Below are 26878 nucleotides of genomic sequence, written 5' to 3'. Positions count from 1 at the left end.
TGCACTCCCAGTCCTACTGCATTGTCTTGTGCTGCCTGACGGAACTATTTTTATACTTTGCAATGCCAGCTGAGTCATAAGGCTGTGACCACTAGTCTGTCAAAGTCAGAACTATCTACTCGGACTAGCAGCCGCAACCCAGGCTCTCGAGACAGGCCAAGGTCTCTGACATTGCCGACTACTTGACCATCCTTTTAAATGGAGATGCTGGGAACTGAAACTGGGACTTTCTACGTGCAAAACAGATTCCCTTCCACCAACCAATGGCCCTTCCACAACGCACTTCCCTTAAGGAACAGGCTTCAGAAGGGATTCCCCAAATCTCCCTGACTCCAGAAGCCAGAATCTAATTTCACTGGCAGTGAGATAAGAGATCACATGCAAAGCTAAAACTAAAATACCCAACATATTATCCAAATGATACACAAGGAAAACAAATGTGATTTACACTGTCAAAATGGTAAAATGCCCACATTTGCCAGCTAAGAGGTTGGTAGTAAAAAAACAAACTATTAAAGACATTATCCCATCACTGCAACAAGCCAATTGCTTCTCGTAAAGTATGAACTTTGTTCCTGGGGAAGTCCAGGCAACAACTCTGGCTTCTGGCTTCTGTTTCTGCTTCATTTCATTCTTCTCAGAAGGTTAAAGGCAGATTTTGCTTAGATTACGGGTAAGAGATTTATCTGAAACCCACAGGCCACGATGGGAAGCCCAGCATTTGGAGTTCCCTCCAAGACCAGGATGTGGAGTCTTGGCAGCACGTGCCCAAGCCTCTCTCTAGGGGAGGGCAGAGCAGCAAACACTGCGCCAGACTGGGAACGCCACAGCACACAACATGACACCCTTTCTATTTACCAATCTCAACATGCAGCCCATCTCCGATTCTACACTGCCTGCCATCAGTCAAGCGATGCTGTGAGCTTAACAGGGAACTAACCTGTTTTAAAAGATCTTGGGAAGCACTCATGGCTGCATGAGATTTTGCGGTTCTTGTGTGTGTGCTGTCAAGCTGCAGCCAACTTATGGCACCCCCACAGCTTTTCAAGGCAAGAAATGAACGGCGGTGGTTTGCCTCTGTCTGTCTCAGCATTCTGATCTTGGGCTTCCTTGGTGGTCTCCCATCCCAGGGTCAACCTGTTCCGCTTCCAAGGTCTGATGAGATCGGGCTAGCCCGGCCGTCCAGGTCGGGGCCTCCTTGTTCCTGCCCCCCCTATTATAAAAGATGCAGTCCTTTGCAGGTCAATGAAAGGGCAACATGAGGCCACGGGCATGGCTCCCTCCCCTTCTTAAAGGGTGATAGGGAAAGGAGAATTTCCACACCTCTAAAGCTTTTAAGGTACAAGTAAGAGAATCTTCAAACATTCCTTGGGGTGCTTTATCCCTTATTAAGATGGGGGCAAGAGACCCCGTCATTTGAGGGGAGCACGGCCTCTCCCTCCCCACTCACCCTTCCATGAAGTATATTGGGGTCTCCCCTCTCCAGCTATTGGAGAGGTTTCCAAAAAAGGTTAGGAGGTTAAATGCAGATTAACAGGCCCTTTATCTTATCAGGGGCCTCGCCCAGGTTTACAGCAAGTTGTTGGGGAGTAGGGGGTGGTACAAGATGTGAGGTTATTTCAGTGGAGATATAGGATTGTACATACATGCAGGACCGGGTGTTTGTGCTGCCCGAAATAACAAGATTGCCCTGGATAAGTACAAGGCTGGAGACTGACCACAATCTGATTTTTTTAAATTTTAAAATGTCAGCAGTGCAGCCATCATGTTGACATGCCACAGTTTATTTTACCACAATTAAACGCTCGCCCATATTACGGAGCACCAACGCTCGTATCAGATTAGACCGCGCGCGCGCGCAAACGCTTTATTTACACGCACGCGTCCAGAATGTCCTGGCAGAGGGGGGAACTTGCTCAGCCGCCAGCCGCGCAATCCAAATCACAGTTGCGCCATCCTAGGCCCACCGACTCCGGCGGACTTTGCAGGATGCAATTGCATCATAAAGACATTTGTGAAGCTGAAGGCAGGCATCGCCTCGCCAGCGTTTTGGCTGCCCAGACTACCGAATGCCTGGCCGAGGCCTGGCCCTGCACGGTAGCGGTTTCTGGGCACACCCAGGTGTGAAAAGCGCACGGGATGCAGGCAACCTGAGCCGGAGGAGTCCCTGTCTGTTTGGCCCCCTCCAAACATTGCACTTGGCCACCCCGGGGTGTTTTCTCCATCCCCCTCGCCCCGGAGAACGAGCAGAGCCCCACTTCCAAAAAAAGAAGTGAAAAGCAGGAAGACCCCCCCTTCCCAAACAATCAGTACTGAAGAAGCGAGTCCGACGCCAGCTCAGGCCAGGAGCCCACCCAGAGAAACCCTTGCAAAACCACGGTGGACAGACCGACACTTCCGGGGGGGGGGGGCCTCGAGGAAGAGGGTCGAGAGGCCAAAACGAGCCCTCGGCCTGAGCCTGCAGCTGGGGCTCGCCACGGGAGGGGCTGGGGGGGCCGAGTCACTCGCGCGCGCGCACAGGGGACTCCGGAGGGGCGCGCGGCGGCTCGGCCCCCTCTTGCAACACCTGGGGGGGGGCGCGATCTTCCCTCGTCAAGAGGGGGCGGGGAGAAGACCCTCTTCCCAAAGAAGCGACGCGACTCTGGCGGTGGCCGCAGCTTCGCCACACACACATACGATTACAGCGGCCCCAAGCGGGGAGGGGGGAGGAAATGCTGCCGGACCCCCCCCCCGGACTGCTCCCCAAAGTGCCCGAGAGCCGGGCGGGGATCAGGGAAGGGCCGCCCCCCCCCCCGCCAAGCCCCGCCGCCCCTCCTGCCCCTCGGGCCGCTGGCCGGGGGCCCCGGGGAGGGCCACCCTGGAGCCGCACAAGCGCCCCCCCCCCCGGCCCTGGCCCCGCGCCTACCTCCAGGGTGCGGATCTCCTGCTGGGTGAGGTCGTTGGAGGCGGCGCACTTGGTGCGCAGCCCCTGCAGGCTGGAGAGCGAGATGTCGATGAGGTCCTGCAGCTGCCCGCACTGCTGCAGCGCGTAGCCCGCCCGCTCGCCCCCAGCGCCGCCGCCGCCCTTCTTCGCGACCATCCTCGCGGCTCTATCCATGCCTCGGCATCGGGCGGAGCGGGGCGCGCGGCGGGCAGGCGGCTCCGCGCGCAGGGAGGGCAGCGGCGCGCTGGACTGGCCCGGCCCGGCCCGGCGCGCCTCTCCGCTCGGCGGGGGACGAAAGGCTCTCCGGGCCCCCCGAGCCCCCCGGGATTGGAGCGCAGGAGGAGGACCCGCCGCCTCGGGGTCGGAGCGCGGCAGCGCAGGAAACGGCCCCGCCGCAAGCGCGGCAAACGCGGGCGGCGATCCCCAACGGCAGCGGCAGCGGCAGCAGCGCCACCGCGGGCGGACGGACGGGCGGACGGCCGAGCGCCAGCCCCCCCTCCCCGGCCGGGAGGCTTCGCAAGATCAGCTGGGGCCGCGGGCCGCCCGCAGGAATGCTGGGGCTTGTAGTCCGCGCGCGGGGCAGGAGGCGCGCCCCCTCCGTCGGCGGGCATGCCAAAGGCGGCGCGGGAAGGAGCGCGCCGCCTCGGCTCGTGGCCAGAAGCGCCCGCCGGCTGCGGGGCAGCGAGGAAGCGCGTTTCCCCCGCCGTGGCAGAGGGGGCGGCAAGGAGGAGCGAGGCGGGTCTCCCCCAAACCCCTGTCTCTCTCCCGCCCTCCCTCCCGCGCTCATATTCAGCTCCTATCGCGGGGATTCAAGGTTTATTTGCTTCGAGTCTGTCCAGTTATGGATTTCTCTACTTTTTTTTAGTAAAGAGTCCAGTAGCACGTTTAAGACGAACTAAGTAGCATAAGCTTTCGAGATCCACAGCTTTCTTCATCAAATGTGCTTCTCGAAAGCTTATGCTACAATAAAGTTGGGTCGTCTTAAAGGTGCTACTGGACTCCAACTAATGACTAACATAGCTAACTCCTCTGGGTCTCTTTTTTATTTTTAGAATTTTATTTGAAAGGAAAAATGGAAATAACAATAGAAAGTGCATAGAACCTTGTACAAAGTACAGAATACTAAATACAGAAAAGAATATTTAGAGTATGTGGTCACACAGCCAACTTATGAAATGTTTCTCCTCTCTTCCTTAATTACTTATACCTAAAATTTCAAATCAATAATCTTTAATCATCAATTTCATATTATATACTCAACATTTTTAAAGTCTCTTATTTTGTAATTAATCTATTTCTATATTAACTGTTCTTAATTTTTCTTAACATTGAGCTATGTAATCAAATCTTTCCTTTGGGGCAGGGGGGAGGGAATTCCAATATTGGTCTGTTGTGCACAGCCATAGATGCACACGTATTTCTCCAGTAGCGCTTGCTTGCTTGCTTGTTTAAAAGGTTTTTTTAAAAACATTCTGGTGTTTTTATTGAATTTAATTGTATTATTTTTCCTGTAATTGGAGGTATGATGTTTCCTTGATATTTATAAATATTCTGCTGCTTTTTTAAAAGTTTGTGGTCTTAAGAGGTTTTTTTTTTAAAAAATTGTAAATCGCCTTTTTACTGTTAATTATGTTAGCCTTTCACTCTTCTCTTCTCTTATGAACTGCCTTGAATATGGTCTGGAAAGGGTGAGACAGAAGTCTGTTAAAATAAACAGATCCCAGCCACAGGAAATGCTTTCCTCTTCTGAACGTGGCCTTCCCTCCCATTTTGTTTCCCCAAACTTGGGTTTTTTTAGAGTCGCCCTGGGCTGGCTAGAGAATCTGTGCCAATGTTTATACAGAGACCTAAAGTATAGATTTCTACAGGGCTGCCAGCCTCCAGACTGGAGAAAGTGGCAGTTTGGGAGAGCGGGCTGTATAACACTGCATCCTCGCTAAGCTCCCTCCCCGAATTCTGCTCTCCTGAACCAGCCAACATTTCCAGAATTTTCCCCAGCCAGAGTTGGCACCCCGGTGTATATATCCCCTTTCGATCCCACTTTTCCTCCAAGGTATTTAGAATGGCATATGCAGGCCTTCCTTCATCCTATTTATCTTCACAACAGTCCTGAGAGGTAGGCTACACTGGTCAGCCGGCAAGCAGAATTTGAGCCCAGATCTCATCCATCGTAGTCCCACACACTATATCATCCTGAATACTGAAGTCGTCAGCACGCACTCTGTTTAGTTATTTACTTCATATGTAGTGCCCCCTTCTTACAGCAGGTTATAAAATACATCAGTTGATCAGAGTATAAGACATTCAACACACAAAGCAATAATACTTGGATTACAGACTTAGGAAATAAAGTAAACAAAACAAAAACCTGTTTCAGGCATAGCTTACCATAACCAATGCAGAGAATGGATCACAAAGGTAGAAGCCCATGCATTGAAAGCAAGACGATTCACACGATAAAAAACTGCAGTAGATCACAGTCCTGTGCCCTTATAAAAGCACCTGCCTGAGCAGTTCTGTTCTGCCTGAGCTTCTGCACATTCTGTAGAAGGATGGAAGCGCAGGGCTTGCCTGACCACCTCCGGCTGGCCATTCCACAAGGTAGCAACCACAAAAGAGAATGTGCATGAACAGGCAGTCGCTGATATTACCTGTTTGCAGAGTGGCACCTCAAGAAAGCTGTTGTGGCTGCGTATAGCAAGAGAGGCACCCTGCAATATATGGGTCCTGCGCATGTTGACTGAGAAGCAGGTCTCGCTGGGGCTTAATCATAAGTAAAGGTGCAAAGAGTTGCTTGCAAGGCTGCCCAGAAAGCATTCTCTCCTACTCGAGATGAGTTGAAAGTCACACTGTCTGCCCTTAATGGTGGAAGAAAAATGCTTTGCAACCAGAGATTCCCTTTCCCCGCCTATGTAGCTGTTTTATACCAAGTCAAACCACTGGTCCTTCTCGATCAGCATTTTCTGCTCTGACCGGCAGCAGCTCTTCAAGATGTCAGGCAGAGAAAGACCTTTCTTAGACTTGCTACTGGAGAGCTCTTAACTGGAGATGCCAGGAAATCAACAAGGGGGCTTCGGCTGTACCACTGAAAGACCTCTTGAGGGGACCCTGAAGAGCCGCTGCCAGTCTGACTTGACAATTCTGATCTTGATAAACCTGACTCAGCAGAGTGCAGCTTCGTGTGTTGTTTTAGGGGGAGGAGCCATAATCCCAATACGGCAGAAGCGCTGCAGGCAAGTGGGAGATCTGACCTGGGATTTAAGGCATCCCCCCTTCTAGTTGGGGTTGCACTCCCCTCAAAAGGCATACATCTGTAGTTGGGGGGGGTGCTCTTGGACCCAGGTCTACTTCTGAATAAGCAGGTGGCAACTGTGGCCTTTACAGGGAAGCCAAGATCTGTCTACTGTGGTACCCGCCCTAGTTACATCTAGATTAGACGACTGCAATGCACTCTGCATGGGGCTGCTCTTGAGAAATGTTCAGAAACGTCACTTGCTACAGGATGCTGCGGACAGGATGTTGAGCGGAGTGGGACGTAGGGGCCATCTACATTGGCTCCCGATCTGTTTCCAGGCACAATTCAAAATGCTGGTGTTAACTTTTAAAGCCCTGTATGGTTTGGGACCAACTTACCTGAAGGACCGCCTACTCCCTAACAAATCTACCTGACCACTGTGATCATCTTTGGAGGCTCTGCTTCAGGAGCCCCTACCTTCTGAGATTACACAGGTGGCAACCCACGGGAGGGCCTCCTCAGTTGTGGCACCAACACTCTAGAACTCTCCTGCCAGGGAAACTCGTCTGTCCTCTTCGGTTGCCATCTTCTGTCAGTGGGTAAAGACGTTTTACTTTATTTGGCATTCCTTCACGGATCCCTTCTTCCTGCCCTATGCTTTAATTGTTGTTTTTATGTTTTTGTATAAAGTTAGCTCTGGTTTAAATTGTTTTCATGATGTGTTGCTTGTTGGCTTTAATGGTTTTTAAGATGTGGTTTTATTTATGTATGTTTTAGTTTGTTGGCTATCCTGGTGGTCCTTATGAGGACTGAAAGGTGGGGCAGAAATTTTGAAAGAAAGGTTCAATCCTGGGCCTTTCTAGTTAAAAAGATCAGACGGCAGGCACTCGGAATGGCTGCCTGTGCTTGAGACTCTGGAAAGCAGCTGCCAGTCAGAGCTGACAACACTGACCTTAACAGACTGATGGTCTGACGCAGTGGAAGGCTGCTTCGTGTGTTCTATATGCAGGGAACTGCTTTGCCAACATGGACAGCGACAGAAGAGGAACATAATGATTGCTGGGGAGAAAGACCTCTCCTCTTCCAACTAAAAGTCTCTTTCCGAGTGAGGAACATCTCTGCTTTCATTTCCTTTCATTTCCTACATGCTCTAGTAACGTTAGTAGCTATTATAACATCAGTAACCATCACCACATTCAGCTCATATCTATCTGCATGCTCAACTACCAACTTTTGGACCCTTGGGCTCAAAGGCAGGCTAACAGAAGAGCTCATGGTCCCTCTCAGCACCAGTTGCTCAGAGTAGGGGAACACAGCAGGTATGGAACTTTACGTCAGCTGACGGCACTATCATGGTGCCACCAGCCTTTCCAAGGCTGCAGTGTGAACTTTAGACACGGAACCCTTTGTAACTTCCTCCTCCCTGTGGCAGAGGGAACAGGGAGCTCCTATAAGCAAAAGACTGGAAGCATCGAATGATGCCACACTACACAACAAATCCCCAAGCTCACAGAATGTACAGGAACATACAAAGGTAAACGGCCCCCACCCGTGGGAAACAGTAAATCGACTAGGAAGACCCTTCGTCTGATGCTGTCAAGCTCTTTGGGGGTTCTTTTTCTGAACAAAGGGTGCCTTTCTGCAAATTACATTTCCCAAGTATTCCATAAATCCATCAACTGGTCTGTTTTATGTGGCACCAAAAGTGCTTATGCTTTATAAAAAAAACTATGAGCCGCATTTGAAGTGGGCACTTGCATGAACCACTTTAAGTCAATGTAAACAATTAGGCACAAGAGTCGCATGTGTTTCTTGGCATCCAGGCAGAGGAGCACTTTCAACAGGACTTAAGGTGAGACATCCTCACCCACTCATTCACGCACGCACACACACACGCACGCACACACACACACACACACATACACCGCTTCCAGCTTTTGTTACGGTTACAACCAGGCTGCAAATGTAGTCGCAGAGAAGGCTTAAAAGTATCAGAAGTTGAAATAAACATCAAGCCCTATCCCAGAACATTTGGAACAAGTAATTATTACCTTAAAAACTCAGCTTCTGATCAATGAACTTCTAGGCTAAAGACTCTGTCTGTGAACATGGAGGGTCCACCTAGCCACCGTGGCCGATAGTGATTGAAAGATCAAATCTCCATAAATTCATCCTCTTTTAAAGTCCTTTAAAGTAGTGGTTGTCACCTTGTCTTCTGGTAGAGAATTCTGCCAGTTAATCACTTGGTTGCCATTTCTTCACCACTCCCATCCACCCCCACCCCCAGAAAAGGCGGGGGGGGTGAAACCCTGGGGAGTCACTGCTGGACAGAGAAGACCACTGTGGGCTAAATGGACCAGTGGCTCGACTTGGTGTGCAGCAGCTTTACAGCCAGAGCTGATGTCTGTGGACTATTGCCTGCCCCACACATAACAACAAGACCAGAAAAAAACAAATAGAACCACACAAAACCCAGCAAGGTAAAGTTTCAGTTCCTCCAACACTTCCATTCCCTAAACTGCAGACTTTGGGGCTTTTGCTAAGAATGTTTTCTATACCATCCTGAAGAAGACTTCTGTGGAACTGAGCCATTTGCCTGCTACTTTGTGATGTTTCAGTTGGTCCTTATCAAAGCCCTTGTGACTTCCAGATTTTTTGAAATGGACTAAAATGAATGAAATTCTACCCTCGAGTCATAGTTGACTTATGGCAACCCCTGGTGGGGATTTCATGGCAAGAGACTTAAGAGAAGTGGTTTGCCATTGCCTGCCTCTGCAACCCTGGTCTTCATTGGAGGTCTCCCATCCAATGGACTAAGATGCCCCTTAAAAAGAAAAAGGCTATAGAATTTTCAGCTGGAATTCATTCATAAATCCTGCAGACTTCTTTGGATGTCTGCAGGATATAATTTGTGCTGAAGGTCAGGCTAGATTTGGGACATTGTAGACTTTTTCTTGCAAATGTCAGGTATAAACCTTTGTCAAAGGGGAGAGTGCCCATGTACATATGCAACAGGCTTACCTTCCCAGACAGCAGGCTTTTGAATTAAAGAGGGCAGATCCCTTCAGACCATCCTTAGATCCATGAGGAGATGCATTGAGAAATACCGTTGTTTGCTTTAGCAAGTTCTGACAGTTCAGTCAAAATTCTGTCTAACCAAGAGAAATAAGCTCCCAGAAACTGCAAATAAAATGTATTGCAACATAAGCCATAAACTGGAAACATGTATGTAGGTAATTAAGATGTGCTTTTAGACATATTTTAAACAGAACAGCCTGTGTGTTGCAGTGTTAGTGTCAGACTAAAGATATGGGTTCAAATCCAAGTGATCAGAGGGTGGGATTAAGGCAGGGAAGTCACAGGTCTGAATCCCTCCTTGGATATGAAACCTGCTGGATCAGTTATTCTCACTCACCTACCTCAGAGGGTTGTTTTGAGAATACAACAGGGAGGGAGAACAAGTTCCCTGGAGGAGAGGTGAGAGCTGCTTTAGCACAGTGGTTAAGTGGTTCGGCTGCAAATCAGCACTCTGCTGGTACGAATCCCACTCCTGCCATGAGCTCCATAGGTGGCCTTGGGGGAGCCACTCCTCTCAGCCCCAGCCCCCCAGCTGCATTGTGGGGATAACAATACTAACTTGTTCACCGCTCTGGGTGAGGCACTATTACGACCCTCTTTCTTTCTCAGTTAGTTTTTGACTTTAACCCTTCTCTTACACCCTCTGGGTAGATTGTTGCCACCAGGAATTATATTCCAAAATAGTTAATTTAAATTTCCCCTTTAATAACGTGCCCAATGTCAGGCTCCTTCGTGGGACTATGTGGCCCTGAGGAAAAGAATAGGATATAGGAATAACATATACTCTGGGATAAAAAAACCAATACAAACTTTTATTTTTACAAGAAGCATATCGATTTCACACTAGTACTTAAGCTTCATGGTTCCAAAGATAGTTCTCAGTTCTTAAAGTTTCCTCATATAGGCTCAGTCACACAGATATACACAAACTTTTCCTCTCAGGCGCGCACACAGTTTACTTAAGATGGAACTAAAGTTCTCTCACAGGCAGCACACAGTTCAGGCTTCCGCACAGGCTGCCTGCTTTGCCCAGGCTCAATATTTCTCTCTCAGAAATATATAGACACCCTCAGGCTGCACACAGCTTGCCTGCTTTGCACAGGCTGAATGTTCTCTCTCCACTCAGTAACTAAAAACTGCAGTTCACTCCATCCACACTTTTAGTCATCAGCCAATCATCTCCCTCACTCATCCCTCTTTCACCCCTACTCTTCATCTGTACCACACACACACTTAAAATCATCACAAGCACTAATCTGTCTAGAAGACCAGTATATAACTGCAGTTGTTGCTGTTGTTAAAACAGCGGCAGATGTCTCGGCTCATCTACAGAACTCCTTGAGTGGCCTTTGGGCCAATCACCCTCTCTCAGCCTAGCCCTACCTGAGGTTGTTGCAAGGATAAAATAGTGGTGTCCTGGTTAGAGTGACAGACTATGATCTGGAAGTTTCAGGTTCAGATCAGGTTCACTGGGTGACCTTGAGCCAGTCACACACATTCAGCCTCACAGGGTGGCTGTTTGGAGAACAAAATGGAGGAGGGGCGAACGATGCTGTCAGCTGCTTTGAGCCCACATTGCAAAGAAAAGCAGGGTATAAATATCTAAGCAAACAATAAATAAGCATGCATGTTGCCACCTCAGAGGAAGGGAAGGATAAGCATTTGACAGATAGACATGAAGTACCTGAATCCTCCCTAGTGTGAACTTCTGGCACAATTGCATTTAATCCTTGTTATTTACCTGCACTGCTAATAAAGTTTTTTTAAAAATCCATGTTTTAACTGAACAACTGGAATGAAGCTGCAGCTGTCAAGCAGATTGAACCCCGAAACAGAGCTTGTTACATGTTCTATTGGAAACTTTTCATAATGCACAGCAAGATAGCCCTCTAGGCTAATAGGAGTGTGTGTGTGTGTGTGTGTGTGTTACGTGCCATCAAATTACCTCCAGCCTAAGGCAACCCTATGAATGAAAGACCTCCAAAATGTCCTATAATTAACAGACTTGCTCAGATTCTGCAAACTGGAGGCTTCCTTTATTGAGTCCAGCCATCTCGTTTTAGGTCTTCCTCTTTTCCTGCTGCCTTCCACTCTTCCTAGCATTATTGACTTTTCCAGAAAATCTTTGTCTTCTCATGATGTGACCAAAGTACAATAGTCTTGTCATTTTAGCTTCTAGGAAGAATTCAGGCTTGATTTGATCTAGTACCCACTTATTTGTCTTTTGGGCTACCCATGGTATCCACAAAACTCTCCTCCAGCACCACATTTCAAATGAATCAATTTTCTTCCGGTCAGCTTTCTTCACCATTCAACTTTCACATCCATACATAGAAATGGGGAATACCACAGTTTGGATTATCTTCATCTTAGTTCCCGGAGAGACATCTTTATCTTTAAGGATCTTTTCTAGTTCCCTCACAGTTTCTCTTCCAAGAATCTTCTGATTTCTTCATTGCAGTCTCCCTTTTGGTTGATGATTAAACCAAGGAATAGAAAATTTTGAACAATTTCAATTTCTTCATTGTCAGCTTTTAAACTGTTTAATTCCTCAGTAGTCATTACTTTTGTCTTCTTGGTGGCTGATGGGAGGGAGGGAACAAAAGTGTGCTGACTGACCATTTTGTCTTGGGCTCCCTGTATTTCCATCCCCTTCCTTCCATTCTTCCCCCTTGGCACAAAGGGCCCAGAGCGTGTTAGCAGGGCATGCGGGGGGGGGGGGAGCGGATCACAACAGAAGCTTTGGTTCATGAAGGAAGCTCAGACAAAAGAGAGATCCAGTCTTTATGGACAGAACTGTTAATTCTGTGGAGGAAACCAGTGAGGCGTCTGGAATCATAGGGCTGCTGTTGTGTGCCATTCCACGGCAAAAAGAGAGCTAGAGGGAAACTTTTCACTCAGAATTACAATCTTTCAGTCCAGCAGGACAGTCTGAAAGGGCATCAGGCCTCAAAGCTGAACAGGCTGGGGCAGTCTTGAGAAACCAGACAGCACATTTGGAGGGGCCAAGAGGGAAACATGGTCCCTCTTGCAGAATCCCAACATTTAATAGAGAGAAAATGAAATAAGCCCCAAATCTTCATTTCCAATTGTAACAGTTACTCACTGGGTGTGCCAGCTGTAAGAATGTTCCAGACCACCACATGCTAGAGAAGACAGATCGCTTGCCGACAACTAGGTCTGAACAGGAGGCCATCTGTTGACTTGGGCAAGAACCAAAGGCACAATCCCAGAGGCTCCACTTTCCCCTCCTACATGCTAAGGGCTCCTCCCCCATTGGACCTGCATCTTCAGCAGATCCCTCCCACATCAGCTGCTCCCTTAATTTGCCAAGATTTGGCATACAATGATAGCAAAGGAAGAACTTGCGTGGAGCCTCTGCTCGTGTTCACACAGGAGGAACATGGAGAAGGAGGCTCGAGAGCAAGCAAACCACGGCAACACACAGCTATCGAGCGTACTGTTATCCTGCCCTTATTCCAAGGAGTTGCGTGGCATGTATGGTTCTCCCATCCTCATCCTAATAGTCCTGTGAGTTAGCTTAATCTTAGAGTGACTGACCCATGATCACCCAACAAGCTTCACTGGAGTGAACTGAATTGGGGCTTTCTAGATCCCAGTCCAACACACTAACCACTTCACTGGCCAAAGACAAGAGGAGAGGGGGCAAATTACCCAGCTTCAGAGTACTTCTGCATGAATCTCTGAACAAGGTTGGAAGGAAGGAACTGAGACTCATGCAGCAATACAACAGGCAGCTTCCTCCTAATTTTGTTCAAACACCGATCATGGCAAGAAGGCTGAAATCCCAAAAGGGAGACGAGCTTCTAAACTACAGCTGATGCCAGCTGGAACATGCAGTCATGTCATTTGTCATAAATAACTTCAATACAACTTTAACACAACATACAAAATATACACACCATGGTTTCCAGGTATGAAAGAAAGGGGTGTTTAGCAAGAAACCCAGAATATGCCTGTTGCATATTTGTATTTTTATGTTATGAAGATGTTAATGAGATGTTACATTGATTATTTGTAATATATGATTTGGTTGCCTTTTACAAAATTTGTGCTGGTTCTATAGCAAGAAGGATCCAATCAAACTGATGTAGAATTATAGATCACGCTACCCCATTAATGTAGACTGAATTGTGTTTAGACAGAGCAGACAGCCTCTCTGCAGATGGATATTTATGCATTTGTCAAAAACTCACAAGTTGTTCTTTAGAAGAATACAGTACAGATTACTGTATTGTATTTTTGTATTTATTCAGTCATTCATTCATTTGTTTATCAGACTTGTAGTCCGCTCTCCCCACAATGCAGGCTCAGAGCAGATCACCCAATTAAAACACAATACAATATACAATAAATAACATATAACTAAAAGCAATTTAAAACTGGAAGCAAAATTTAAGCAGACAGCGGACTTCACAGTCCTGCAAGATCACTGGGTCTGCGGAGGCTAATATACAGCAATGAGCTAAAAACCAGGAGGGGGGTCTTCTCCACCCGCCCCTCGGTAGGACGTCGAGAGGAGACCCGCCCTTCTCAACCACCAAAAGCCTGGCGGAACATCTCTGCCTTACAGGCCCGGCGGAATACTAAAAGATCCCGTGGGCCCAAGTTGTCTCAGACAGAGAGTTCCACCAGGTTGGGGCCAGGGCTGAGAAGGCCCGGGCCCTGGTCGAGGCAAGATGGATCTCCTTGGGGCCGGGGATCTCAAGAAGATGTTTCCCTTCTGAATGACGTGTCCTCCAGAGTATACAGAGTGAAAGGCAGTCCTGAAGGTATGCTGGTCCCAGCCTGCAAAGGGCCTCAAAGGTCAAGACCATCACCTTGAACCTGATCCAGAACTCAACTGGGAGCCAGTGCAGCTGATGCAAGGCAGGTGTCATATGGGCCCAGAACAGCATCCCAGCCAACAGCCGCGCTGCTGCATTCTGGACCAGCTGTAATCTCCAGAGCAGGCCCAAGGGCAGCCCAGCGCAGAGTGAGTTACAGTAGTCCAGCCTGGAGATGACCATAGCATGGATCACTATTGCAAAGTCATGAGGTGAGAGGTAAGGGGAAGCTGCCTGATCTGGCAAAGATAGTAAAACGCTGATCTGGCAACTGCCATGATCTGGGCCTCCATAGACAAGGAGATGTTCAAGACCACACCCAGGCTCCTCACCATCAAAGTGGGCATGAGCAGTGCCCCATCAAGAGGTGGGAGCCAGATCCCTGAACCCACAGCCCAGGTACAGGACCTCCGTCTTCATTGGATTCAGCTTCAGTCTGCTCTGCTTTAACCATCCAGTCACAGCCTCCAAAGCCCTGGCCAGATCATCCAGGGCGGTATCTGGCTGGCTGTCCATCAACAGATAAAGTTGGGTGTCATCCGTATGTTGATGACATCCCAACCCGAAACTCCACACTAGCTGGGCAGCGGGGTGCATATAGATGTTGAACAACATCAGGGAGAATATCACCCCCCCCCAAGGGACACCACACACCAAAGGGTGGCATGGCGATAGCTGCTCTCCTAGCGCCACCCTCTGTCCCCAACCGTGAAGAAAAGAGACTAGCCACTGTAAGGCCGTTTCACGAATCCCCACATTGGCGAGGCAGTGGGCTAAAAGCTCATCATTGACCATGTCGAATGCTGCGGTAACATCCAATAACACCAGCAGTGTCAACCCGCCTCGATCCAGCTGCCTGCGGAGATCATCTGTGAGGGCAACCAGCGCTGTCTCCATCCCATGGCCAGGGCAGAAGTCGGACTGAAATGGATCCAGGACCGAGGAATCCTTCAGGGATACCTGGAGCTGTTCCGCCACTGCCCACTCACCTTACCCAGGAATGGGAGGTTCGAAACAAAGTTGGCAAAAAAAGTTTCCTTTGATATAACTGGAGTATAGATTTTATTCTGATTTTTGCTCTTCATTGATGCATAGCTGATTTCTTACAAAGCATGATTGGCTAATTACCTTGCTAAGGAGACAAAACGTGAGGTCTTATTTGATGCAAAGCTTTTTACTTTTTCAATAATATAGAAAAGGTAAAAAAACTTTTATGTTTGGTGCACTTTACAAAAAGTTCTACAAACACCCACATTACCTTTCAGAATATTTATCTTGAAATCATAATATATATTTTTTTAAAAAGCTTCTCAATGCAATTACTCAATTTGATCTGTTTTAACACAGGTAACAAAAACCCTGCTTTGACAAACTGTAGTGTATGGATTTGAAGAGCTGGGGCATTAATTGTTTTTGAAGAAAAGTATAAGCTTTTATTATCTCTTATTTTCCCGCAAGAGTTTCCTCCCACACATCCACTAAGACTACTTTTTTAACATTCGCACTACATGGAAATGAGGCAGAGCAGTATTTCTTTAATGCTTTGGTACGATTATATTAAAAACGTCCACTTTTTGTAGACTTGCTAATAGAGGTTCCCTAATGGATATTATTTGTAAAAAATCAGGGCACTGGGCACCCCTGGGGTAAATCACAGGGCATGTAAAATGACTCACAAATTGCCTGTAGAATGCTTCTCAAACTTTCTGAAGTGGAAACCTACTTCTAAACTTGCTTCCCAATGGAATCCCGAAATGCAGAATAAACTCCATATTACTTTTCTGCTTCCCAATATAAAACACAGGAATCTCACAGCCATTATTCTTGAACAAGTTTGTGTGTGTGTGTGTGTGTGTGTGTGTATAAAAACATGATTGTACAACAGGATGTATTTCATGGTTATTTTGCACATTATGAATAGCAAACTCAAATTTGCCATTGAGTTTCCCTCAGCTGATTCTCCCAGCCCATACTGTTCCTCCCCGGCCCTACCAAAGAGAAAGTCACAATTCGCTTTTGGGTCCTAGACAGCAAACTGAAAACCACCAAAGATTAATGTTACCAAATGCAAGGTGGATTCTGGAGCTCTCCTGAAATTATGACTGATCTGTTTATGGAGACAAACAAGAAGAGCAATAACCATTCCCCCCCCCCCCCCGCCCTGACAGGAACAGGCAAGAGAGATCACTTTTAGCATCTTGTGCCAGGGCCATAAAGATCAAGGATACGCAATATGTTATGACTGAGTGAAGGCACAATGGCAGGAACAAGATTGCAGTCCATTAGAGAATAAGCCAGAGTTCATCCCAGCCAGGAGGCAAAGAATTCAAAGTTTCACACTCTGTTCAAGGTGCACAAACCAACAACGGTAGCAACAACATTCGGTTTATATACCACCCTTCAGGACAACTTAACACCCACTCACAGTGGTTTACAAAGAACGTTATTATTCCGGTTCAGGGTAATGGAGAGACCGACGTGATTTGGAGCTCCGGATCATCCGAGGTGCTGTTTTTTGGGCTGGTGGGGCCTTCAGATCGGCCACAGCCCCCGGGTTTTAGTCAGAAATCCGGCAAGAACGCTTTTAGCCCTGAGAGTGACGGGTCTTGGCGGGTGGGAGGCTCTGAATTAAGGGCTTCTCCCCCAAGCCTTGAGATCCTCCTCGGAGAAGGGCAGCCAAAATCTCTGCAGCAGCTTCAGGAGTCATTAAATTGACATAGGCTCTTTGTTCCCCGAGCCTCGGGAACGGATTTGAACAGATTTGGACGTTTGAAGCAGTGAGTACATCCCAAGAAGTCTGTATTAAGTTAAGATTGCTATCTCCCCCAATGGACCGTTTTACTGAATAAAGACTTAAATTTTAAAAGAACTAAAGACTGAGTTACCAAGCTGAAAAAGTATATTAAAAGACTGAGTAATTTAATTGGCATGCATATCTATGGTACGACAAAGTAAAAGCAGACTCTATGTTTTTACATCATTATGTAAGAAGAAGCTTGTTTGCTGTATGGACTAAATACAAGAAATACATAGAAGAGACTATACCAATGTGGATTATCCCTGCGGAAGTAGTAAATCCAAGAACAGAATATGCAGGGGAAGACTGGTTGACATGTAAAGAAATTCTTGAGATACAACAGAATAACTGTATGCTTAAAGGTAATGAAGAATTGCCATTCCAATATGGATGGTTTCAATACATGCAGATAAAAGACCTATATGAGAAAGACAAAAGGAAAAATGGTTTTAGACTACAAAACTCTGAGATTGAGAATTGTTTGCTTCAGGGGGGGAAGAAGATAATTTCTAAAATATATAAGATATTACTGAAATGGTTTACAGAGGAGGAAGTTGTTAAAGTTCAGATGGTCAAATGGGCAATAAACTGTAATAAGGAAATTTCAATGGAAGCTTGGGAAAAGGTTTGGAAAAATGTAGTTAAGATTTCAGCATGCACCACTGTGCATGAAAATGTATATAAAATGTTGTATAGATGGTATTTAACACCGAAGAAGTTGGCCAATGGTAACAGCCAGATGTCGGATAAATGTTGGAAATGTAAACAGCATGAAGGTTCATTCTATCATATGTGGTGGACTTGTGATAAGGCTAAGCAGTTCTGGGGGGATATAGTTAAAGTTATGTCAGATATTATACAAAGGAATATAAATAAAACCCCGGAATTGCTGTTATTATGTATGAACCTAGAAGATTTTGACAAAATGGACAGAGTTATGGTGTTTTATATGATTATGGCGGCCAGAATGTGTTATGCACAGATGTGGAAGACTCAGGAGATACCATCTATGGAAGATTGGATTTTGAAAGTTTTGAATATGGCCGAAATGGACAAATTAACAAGGAAATTGAAAGAACGAGAAGAATTGGACTATATATTAAGTTGGGAAAAATTTAAGAAATATGTGGGAAAAAAGTGGGACATGAAGGGGAAATTGTGGTCTTTGGAGAAGTAGGGGAGATAGAAACTTACTTAAACTTTAAAAGGGGTATATTTTACTATATGCTATTGGATTAGTATAGTATATTTACAGGGGAGTAGGTATGTAATTTTGTTTTAGTTAGTCAGCATATGTACTTATTGTTACTTATGTAATTTTTATATTTTTAACTAAAATAAGTAATATAGTTAGTGTAGGTAGTTAAGATAACTAAAGAGATTTGATAGGTATAATATAGATATATATTACATTATTATATTATTATTATAGATTTTAAGAATTTATATGATATACTTTTTAGATTAAGTTGGGTATGGAAAACTGCTGGGAGTCACCAGAAAGCGGGGGGGGGGGGGGGAAGGATGGGGAAAATGCAATGGGGTGAATAATGATAGTGATTTCTATGTTTATGTTTGTAAACCCATCCAATAAAAATTCTTTAAAAAAAACAAAAAAACAAAAAAAACAAAGTATGTTATTATTATCTCAATGACAATCAACCTGAGAGGTGGGTGGGGCTGAGAGAGCTCTGAGAGAGCTGTGACTGACCCAAGAACACCCAGCTGGCTTGAAGAGGAAAAGGATTCAAACCTGCTTCTCCGGATTACAGTTCTACCACTCTTAACCACTACACCAAACTGGCTCTCCTAGACCAAACTGGTTCTCAACTGGGAAATGGAGAGAAACCGAGGGAAGTTTACGTAGAACATCCTCCACTCAACCTTTTCTTGTATCCATTGCTCTGAGAGAAAGGACACAAAGTAAAACCAGTGAGTGACAGAACTTTACTAGCCTCTTGTTTTGATTCTTTTGTTAATTTTTCGCAACACTTGTGCTATTGTTCTGATAGCCAGGGCTTTTTTTCAGCTGGAACGCGGTGGAACGGAGTTCCGGCACCTCATGAAAATGGTCACATGGCTGGTGGCCCCGCCCCCTGATCTCCAGGCAGAGGGGAGTTTAGATTGCCTTCCACGACACTGGCGCGGAGGGCAATCTAAACTCCCCTCTGTCTGGAGATCAGGGGGCGGGGCCACCGGCCATTGACCATTTTCGCTGAGGGCGATTTAAACTTTAAAAAACTCCCCCCTTGTTCCAGCTGACCCAAAGTGAAGTCATTGTGTAGTCCTGGGAGCGTGCGCGCCAAGGCTTATTTTGAGGGGGAACGCGCAGGAATGGAGTTCCAGTAGTTCTCCAAATAGGTCACATGTCAGGTGCCCCCGCCCACCTGATGTTTGGCCATTTGGGGCCCAATTCAGCCTGGATTGGGGCCAAAATGAGCCAATTTGGGCCCCAAATGGCCATGCTACAAAATTGGTGGATCTCTCCACCAATGTATATCTGGATTGTTCCCTTAGAGAAACTCTTAAATGAATAGGCAGATGTTCTAAAGGAAGGGTCTCTTTTTAAACAGAGCAATAAAATGCACAATAAAACAGCAATAAAAGGCACAATGAAACAGCAATAAAAGGCACAGAAAAATCACATGCAGCATACACATGGAGCTAACTAGAAAATCAGGGAGGGAGAGGGAGAGAGATCCAGAGTAGAATGATATTTACCAGTTTAGGAGAGGGAGGACGTCCGTAGAGGCAGCAGCATGAGCTACCAGCGCAAGAGGAAGAAAGAGGCTCAGACACACGTCTGGGGGTGTGCATATGGATCCAAGGAATACACACACAGCATATGACTGGAGGCAGCCTAGTTATAGTGCAAAATGTACCCTGGGGCAGAATTATGTCTTTTGCCCCCTCCCCAAACAATTGTTTGATAGTTTATCTGGAGTGGGAAAATAAAGTGGGAAAGGCTATATTGAACATATCTGGGAGAAACTATAAGTGAGAAGGGTGCTTGATATCCTGCAGCTGCCAGATGGGAAGGACTTATCAGGTCCCTGAATAGCCCTGACTGGAAAGGTGGGTGAGGGACGGCACGGAAGGGCGTTGATGAGATTAAGCAGGAACTCCTGGAAGTCCTCTTTGCTTCGCCAGGGCACGGAGGGGCAGTTAGTCAATCTGACACACCTTCTCGTAATTGTCCAACTCCAGCTGGGGTTAGCATCTGTCTGGCAGGCCAGGCGGTGTTGTCTGGTGCTTAAGGCACACGAGGAAAGGGGGTTTATGATTTTCCATATTCATAAAGGGGTACGACTGCTAACGCTAGAGGCTGGCAGCCCTGGGCCCACCCACCACTAGCATCAGGATTCACCACAGCAAGTGGCAGCCCAAGGAGGTACCCCCAGCTCCAACGAGTGGTTCACAAGGAGCCTGCTCCTCCCCCCCTCTGTTGGGGTGGGGCCGGCCCTCTTCCTCCTCCCCTTCCTCGCAATACAGCAGCGGCTTCCCACCTTGCCTTGCAGTCGGGGAGGAGGGATGGCAGCTTCCCACGGTGTTGCAGAAAGAAGAGCTCAACCGGCGGTTTCATAGGTGCACAGGAGGGGACAAGGCATTCATTCCCCACACAGGGCGCCAAATCTGTGGGCCAGCCTAATCCCGGTCCTTTATCTCCATGCTCAGAAGGAGCCTCATCTGCTTGGTTTCTCTTTTCAGGCTGCAATTAAAGTCACAGAAACTGGACCAGAGAAAGCCCCCCTTAGGCCAAGCTTATGCATTTTTATGGAGAAACGTCATATAACCATACGCAAGACTGCATCCTAAAACTCCTCTGAAGTGTGTGTGTGTGTATGGGCAGTAAATTTGAAAAAAGACATAATTGGTACAACTGTTCCCTACTATGGTTAATATTTATATGATCGATGCTTTGCTGGCTAAGGGTCACACAGACACTAGAGAGGTCTGTGAGCCTGTGGTCAAATCCTGCATTCAGTGCATGTGTTGAGAGATGCAAACAGTTCCTTTTTCATGCATTTTTTAAAGATCTGAAACTACCACCAAGTCAGTGATCTTTCTGCTTTGCATCTGTTCTAACAATCTGGGTTTTGTACAGTCTTGGTATAGAGCACACAAAAATGTGCCTCGTTAGGACAAAATAGCTCATTTGCAGCCGACGAGACAGTGCATGTGGGAAGCACTTTAAGTCCATTGTTCAGAAGTGATGGGGAGTGAATAATAGTAAGAAGCTGGGATGGTCACATGGGGCTCCCTCGCTAGCTCCCCTCCCCCATGCTACAAAAGTTCCAGACAAGCTTTCAAGAAACAGCTGCTACACAATCACATTTATTTAAAAACCACACCTTTGAAATACATCTGCATATTCACTGACAATTCCAGAAACTGCAGAACAGAAAATGTACTTAAGCAGATTCCCAAATATTAGTGTCCTTGGGAACGTTACTACAAAGTATACCTAATACTTATTTAGTGTACAAGTACTATTGACTATTTATAGCTGGAAACAAACTGATACATGACTGGGTGTAGGGCTGCTGACCAACTGGAACAAAAACAGCTCCTGTCTTTCCCAGAGGTTTGAAAAGCAGACATCAGCAAGTGAAATTTGTCATGGCATAGAACTAAATGTTTTCACCCGATCATTGCTACAGACTAATTGTTCAAAGACACAGAAACCAGTTTAAAATTTGGGAAAATTTGGGAAGGGAGTTTTTGCTCACCGACGACTTCATAGGCGAGTCCGTTCATGACGGAAACTTTTTGCGACTACTTCTTGTCCGGCAATAACACGTGACCTGCATCTCCATCCACCTTGTCCAGGCAATGCCTGCTGGGAGCTCCACTGCTTTGAACATGGCATTCAGCCTGAGGTACAGATGCCCAGTGACAAGACCATTGGGGGAGAGGACAGAATCACAGAGTTGGAAGGGGCCATACAGACCATCTAGTCCAACCCCCTGCGCAGTGCAGGATCAGCCTAAAGCATCCCTGACAAGTATTCATCCAGCCTCTTCTTGAAAACTGCCAGGGAAGGGGAGCTCAACACCTCCATAGGCAGCTGGTTCCACCTTTGGACTACTCCGACCGTGAAAAAGTTCTTCCTAAGATCCAGCCGGTGCCTTTGTGCATGTAGTTTTAGCCCATTGCTTCGCATCCTACCCTCTGCTGCCAACTGGAACAGCTCCTTGCCCTCCTCCAGATGACAGCCTTTCAAATATTTAAAGAGAGCAATCATGTCCCCCCTCAACCTCCTCTTCTCCAAACTAAACATTCCCAAGGCCCTCAGCCTTTCCTCGTAGGGCTCAGTCTCCAGACCCCTGATCATTCTTGTCGCTCTCCTCTGCACCCTCTCGATTTTGTCCACATCCTTTTTGAAGTGAGGCTTCCAGAACTGCACACAATACTCCAGGTGTGGCCTGACCAAGGCAGTATAGAGAGGGGCTATGACCTCCTGCGATTTCGATGCTATGGCCCCTTTGATACAACCCAGGATTGAATTAGCCTTTTTTGCCACCGCATCACATTGACTGCTCATATTCAGTTTACAGTCCACTCTTACCCAAGATCCCTTTCACGTATACTACTGCCCAGAAGTGTATCCCCCATCCAGTATTTGTGCTTCCCATTTTTGTGGCCCAGATGTAATACTGTGCACTTGTCTTTGTTGAATTGCATCCTATTCACAGCTGCCCACTTCTCCAGAGTATTCAGGTCTTGTTGAATTTTAATTCTATCTTCTTCTGGTGTTTGCTACTCCTCCCAATTTGGTATCATCAGCAAATTTAATGAGCAGCCCTTCCACTCCTTCATCCAGATCATTGATAAAAATATTGAAAAGTACCAGGCTTAAAACCGAGCCCTGTGGCACCCCACTAGACACCTCCCTCCAATCTGATGAAATGCCATTGAGCACCACTCTTTAAGTGCGGTCCGCTAACAAGTTCCCTATCCACCGAACTGTCCTATAGTCCAGTCCGCAGTCTTCCAGTTTACCCATTAGAATGTCATGGGGGACCTTATCAAAAGCTTTACTGAAATTCAGGTAAATCACGTCGACAGAGTTCCCACGATCCAGTAAGCTAGTCACTTGATCAAAGAAAGAAATCAGGTTGGTCTGACAAGTTCTGTTGGGGACAAAACCATGTTGACTTCCCCGAATCAATAAGCAGTCCTTCAGATGCTTACAGATCGATCCCTTTAAAATCTGCTCTAATATATTCCCAGCAACAGAAGTCAGACTGAACGGCCTGTAGTTTCCCGGGTCATCCTTCTTCCCTTTCTTAAAGATTGGAATAACATTTGCTCTTCTCCAATCTTGTGGCACATCCCCAGTCCTCCAGGAGGCCTTGAAGATGATGGACAGAGGCTCTGCAAGTTCTCTAGAAAGTTCTTTGAGCACTCTTGGGTGCAGCCCATCCAACCCAGGGGATTTGTATTCATCCAGTGCAGCCAGGTACCTCTCTACAACCTCTCTGTCAATGTCAACTAGCCCCCCAGGTGTCCTGTCATGTCTGCTACCATGTCTAGATGGGCTCAAGTTCTTCAAGAAGAAAACAGAGGAAAAAAGTCATTAAGCCTGTCTGCTTTTTCTCTGTCCTCCATCAGTTTCCCTTTCAATTGCCTCTTTTACCTTGCGTTTGCTTCTCACATATCTGTAGAAGTTTTTCTTATTGTAGCTATCCCCCATGGCCACACCCAGCTCATACTGAGCTTTGGCCTCTCTGATGGCTGATCTGCAGTACCTAGTAACCCTCATATACTCCTCTTTAGAGGTCTGTCCTTCTCTCCATTTCCTGAACATTTCCTTTTTCTCCCTTAGCTTATTCTGGAGCTCTCTGTTTATCCACATCGGTTTCTTGGAGCCCTTACCATGTTTCCGTCTTGCTGGAATAGTGAGGGTTTGAGCTTGCAAAAGCTCATGTTTGAGAAGAGCCCACCCTTCACTCGCTCTTTTCCCTTCCAGCGCACTCCCCCACGGAATGACTCTCATCAAGCCTCTGAGTTCATTGAAGTTGGCCCTACAAAAATCTAACCTACGAACATTCTTGGCTCCCCACAGCAACTGGAATTCAAGGAGGACAAGTTCACTTCCCTCTAAGGTCCCCACCACCTTTACCCCATCTACCAATTCTTCCCTGTTGGTTAATATTAAGTCTAGTATGGCTGAGCCCCTTGTATTTTCTCCACCATTTGAAAAAGGAACTTATTTGCCAGGCAGGTCAGGAAGTTGCATGAGTCTTGTTGCTTTCCTGAGCTTGTCTCCCAGCACATATCGGAGAAGTTGAAGTCACCCATAATTACAAGGTTCTGATGTCTGGATACTCTACCAATCTGTTCAAGGAGGTCAGCATCCATTTCCTCTCCCTGGTCAGGTGGTCTGTAGCAGACTCCAACAACAATACCCTTTGTCCTTCCTCCCCTTATTTCCACCCATATACTTTTCACCGGGCTGTCAGCCACATTCTCCAGAACTTGCTGAAAATCAAGCCCTCTCCTCACATACAATGCCACTCCGCCTCCTTTTCTACACTTCCGGTTTTTCTTGAACAACTCGTACCCATCCGCTACCACATTCCAGTCATGGGAATCATCCCACCAAGTCTCAGTTATTCCTACTATATTGTAGCCCTCTGTTTGCAAGAAAAGCTCAAGCTCTTCCTTCTTATTACTCATACTTCAGGCATTGGTATATAGGCATTTGTAGCCTTGAACCTTTGTTTGATCTGCCCTACCCAGGTGGGCCCCCGTTGTTATCACTTCTTCATTGAAATCCCCTTGTTGATCATCCCCTTCCCATTGCGGCATCAGTTTAAAGTTGATTAAACTCTCCAGGTTCCTTCCAAACATTTTCTTCCCTGACCTTGAGAGGTGAAGCCCATCAGGTGCTAGAAGGCCTTCTCTGAGAAAATTTATTCCGTGGTCCCAGAACCCGAAGCGCTCCTGCCGGCACCACCACCTCAGCCAATGATTCACCTCGAGTATGGTCTGCTCCCTTTGCGTCCCTCTTTCTTTGACAGGAAGGATAGAAGCGAATACCACCTGTGCCCCCACTGTCTTCAACTGCCTTCCAAGAGCTTCATAGTCCTCTTTAGTTCTTGCAATGGTATTCACGGCTGTGTCATTCGTTCCCACGTGAACCAGCACAAATGGGTACTGATCAGTCAGTCTGATCAGTTTTGGCAATCGGTCTGTAATATCCTGAATTCTGGCTCCTGGCAAGTAACACATCTCTTGGAGATCTGGACTGGACACATGACGTTCCATACCCTTGAGCAGAGAGTCCCTGATGACCACCACCTTCCGTTTTCTTCCACTTCCGTGTGGCTCCATGCTCTCTTCACTCCCTCCTCTAGGTTTTTGTGGTTCTCCTTCCACTCTCATCTCTGTCACCATCTCAAGCTCCTCAAAACGATTCTTGATGTCCAGTGGACCAGAGCGTCACCTTAGTCCACATCTTCCGGTTTGTACTGCATAACTGAGAGAAGGCTCAGTTCTTCCTTCTTCTCTTGGACTTATTTCTTCATTCTTGTGCAGAGCCCCCCAGGCTCTTCTCAGTAAAATCCTCCCCTTCCTTGATTTCCTGAAGGGTGGAGATCCTCTCCTCTAGGCTCCGAATCTTCTCCTCTGAAAGCCTGACCAGCGTACACTTCTGACAAGTGAAGTCTGTCTTGTCTTCCCGGAGGAAAACAAACATGGCACACTCCGTGCAGGTGACTGGAAAGGGGCCTTCTGTCGACATCATCGCCTTCCAAGTATATTCCAAGAGGACTCTTCTAGCTGCAGGTCCTTTTCCTTCTCCTCAGAGCCCAGATGGCTGTGATGTGCCTCTGGTGAGGTGGAGCCTAATTCAATTCAAGGCTCATTCAGTAGAGGGTGGGGCCAGCAGTGAGCCCCAGGCAAAACAGACACTGTCCAGTGAGCAGCAATCCCCCTCTGCCATCAGCTCCAACTCAGGCAAAAAAGACAAACAGAAACACTTACTCCAACTGGCACCACTTCACAGCAGGCTCTACATACTCGCACAGCCCCCAACACTGTCCTCCCACACAGTAACCTCAGCAAATTCCCCCAGCGGTTCAGGAAGGCAACAGAAAAAGGCTCGCCACTCCAGCAGCTCCCTTTCCTGCTCCTTCTCCTTCAGCACATTCTTCAGTGAGACGGGCGCTGGCAAACATGTCCCCAGGGCTGTGTCCGTAGACTCGGAACCAACAGTCATCGAGGAAGTGTGCACAGGAACCTACCACCAGCTCTTCCACCCGGAGCAGCTCATCAGTGGCAAAGAAGATACTGCCAACAACTATGCCCGAGGCCATTACACCATTGGCAAAGAGATCACTGGCTTGGTACTGGACAGGATCAGGAAACTGGCTGACCAATGCACAGGTCTCCAGGGCTTCCTGGTCCTCCACAGCTTTCGTGGTGGCACTGGCTCTGGTTTCACTTCCTTGCTGATGGAGCATCTGTCAGTTGACTTTGGCAATAAGTCCAAGCTGCAGTTCTCCATCTACCCAGCTCCTCAATTCTCCACCACTGTTGTTGAGTCCTACAACTCCATCCTGACCACCCACATGACCTTGGAGCATTCTGACTGTGCCTTCATGGTGGACAATGAGTACCTATTACGTCTATGCATATTTACTCAGAAGTAAGTTTATATGAGCTTATTTAAGAAACACACTAAATACAAGGATATAAGATTGCAGCCGATAACTGTCTCGGTTTTTCTTCTAGAAACGGTCAGTGAATTCAAAGAGCAGTTCGTACCCAGCCCCCCAGTTCCTTCTCCAAGAGAACAGCATTTCTGCTCGCCAGATCCAGTGATTTCCCCCTCCCACTGCAGACCCTGACTTTGATCCCTATGCAGTTCCTCTTGAGGGTCCAAAGAAGTCTCGGAATAGGGGTGTGCACCAAGAAAATTTCCAGTTCAGGCCAGCGTGGTGTGCAAGCAGGAAAGCGCTTTGTTGCCAGCCGGCATTGTGAAGCAAAGT

The 26878-nt window shown here is 47.0% G+C and overlaps 2 protein-coding genes across 2 annotated transcripts in view; one reads left to right on the top strand and one right to left on the bottom strand.

Annotated features, from left to right (window-relative positions):
- Positions 1–3080, bottom strand: part of KSR1 (kinase suppressor of ras 1) — a 158270-nt gene extending 155190 nt beyond the window's left edge. The window contains exon 1 of the mRNA XM_055001393.1: positions 2906–3080. Coding sequence (XP_054857368.1) covers positions 2906–3079 — 174 coding nt within the window. The 5' untranslated portion in view covers position 3080. The remainder of the gene's footprint in view (positions 1–2905) is intronic.
- Positions 3081–3095: 15 nt separating this feature from the next.
- LOC129344470 (tubulin alpha-1C chain-like) lies at positions 3096–26539 on the top strand. The gene is made up of 3 exons (XM_055001115.1): positions 3096–3612; positions 21711–21810; positions 26032–26539. Exons 1-3 carry the CDS (start codon positions 3096–3098, stop codon positions 26537–26539), a joined length of 1125 nt encoding a protein of 374 aa, XP_054857090.1.
- Positions 26540–26878: the final 339 nt, after the last annotated feature.

The sequence above is a fragment of the Eublepharis macularius genome, chromosome 17 (assembly GCF_028583425.1).
Source record: "Eublepharis macularius isolate TG4126 chromosome 17, MPM_Emac_v1.0, whole genome shotgun sequence".
Classification (NCBI taxonomy): Eukaryota; Metazoa; Chordata; class Lepidosauria; order Squamata; family Eublepharidae; genus Eublepharis; species Eublepharis macularius.
The sequence above is the reverse complement of the archived record's forward strand: the minus strand, read 5'-3'. Positions and strand labels throughout refer to the sequence as shown.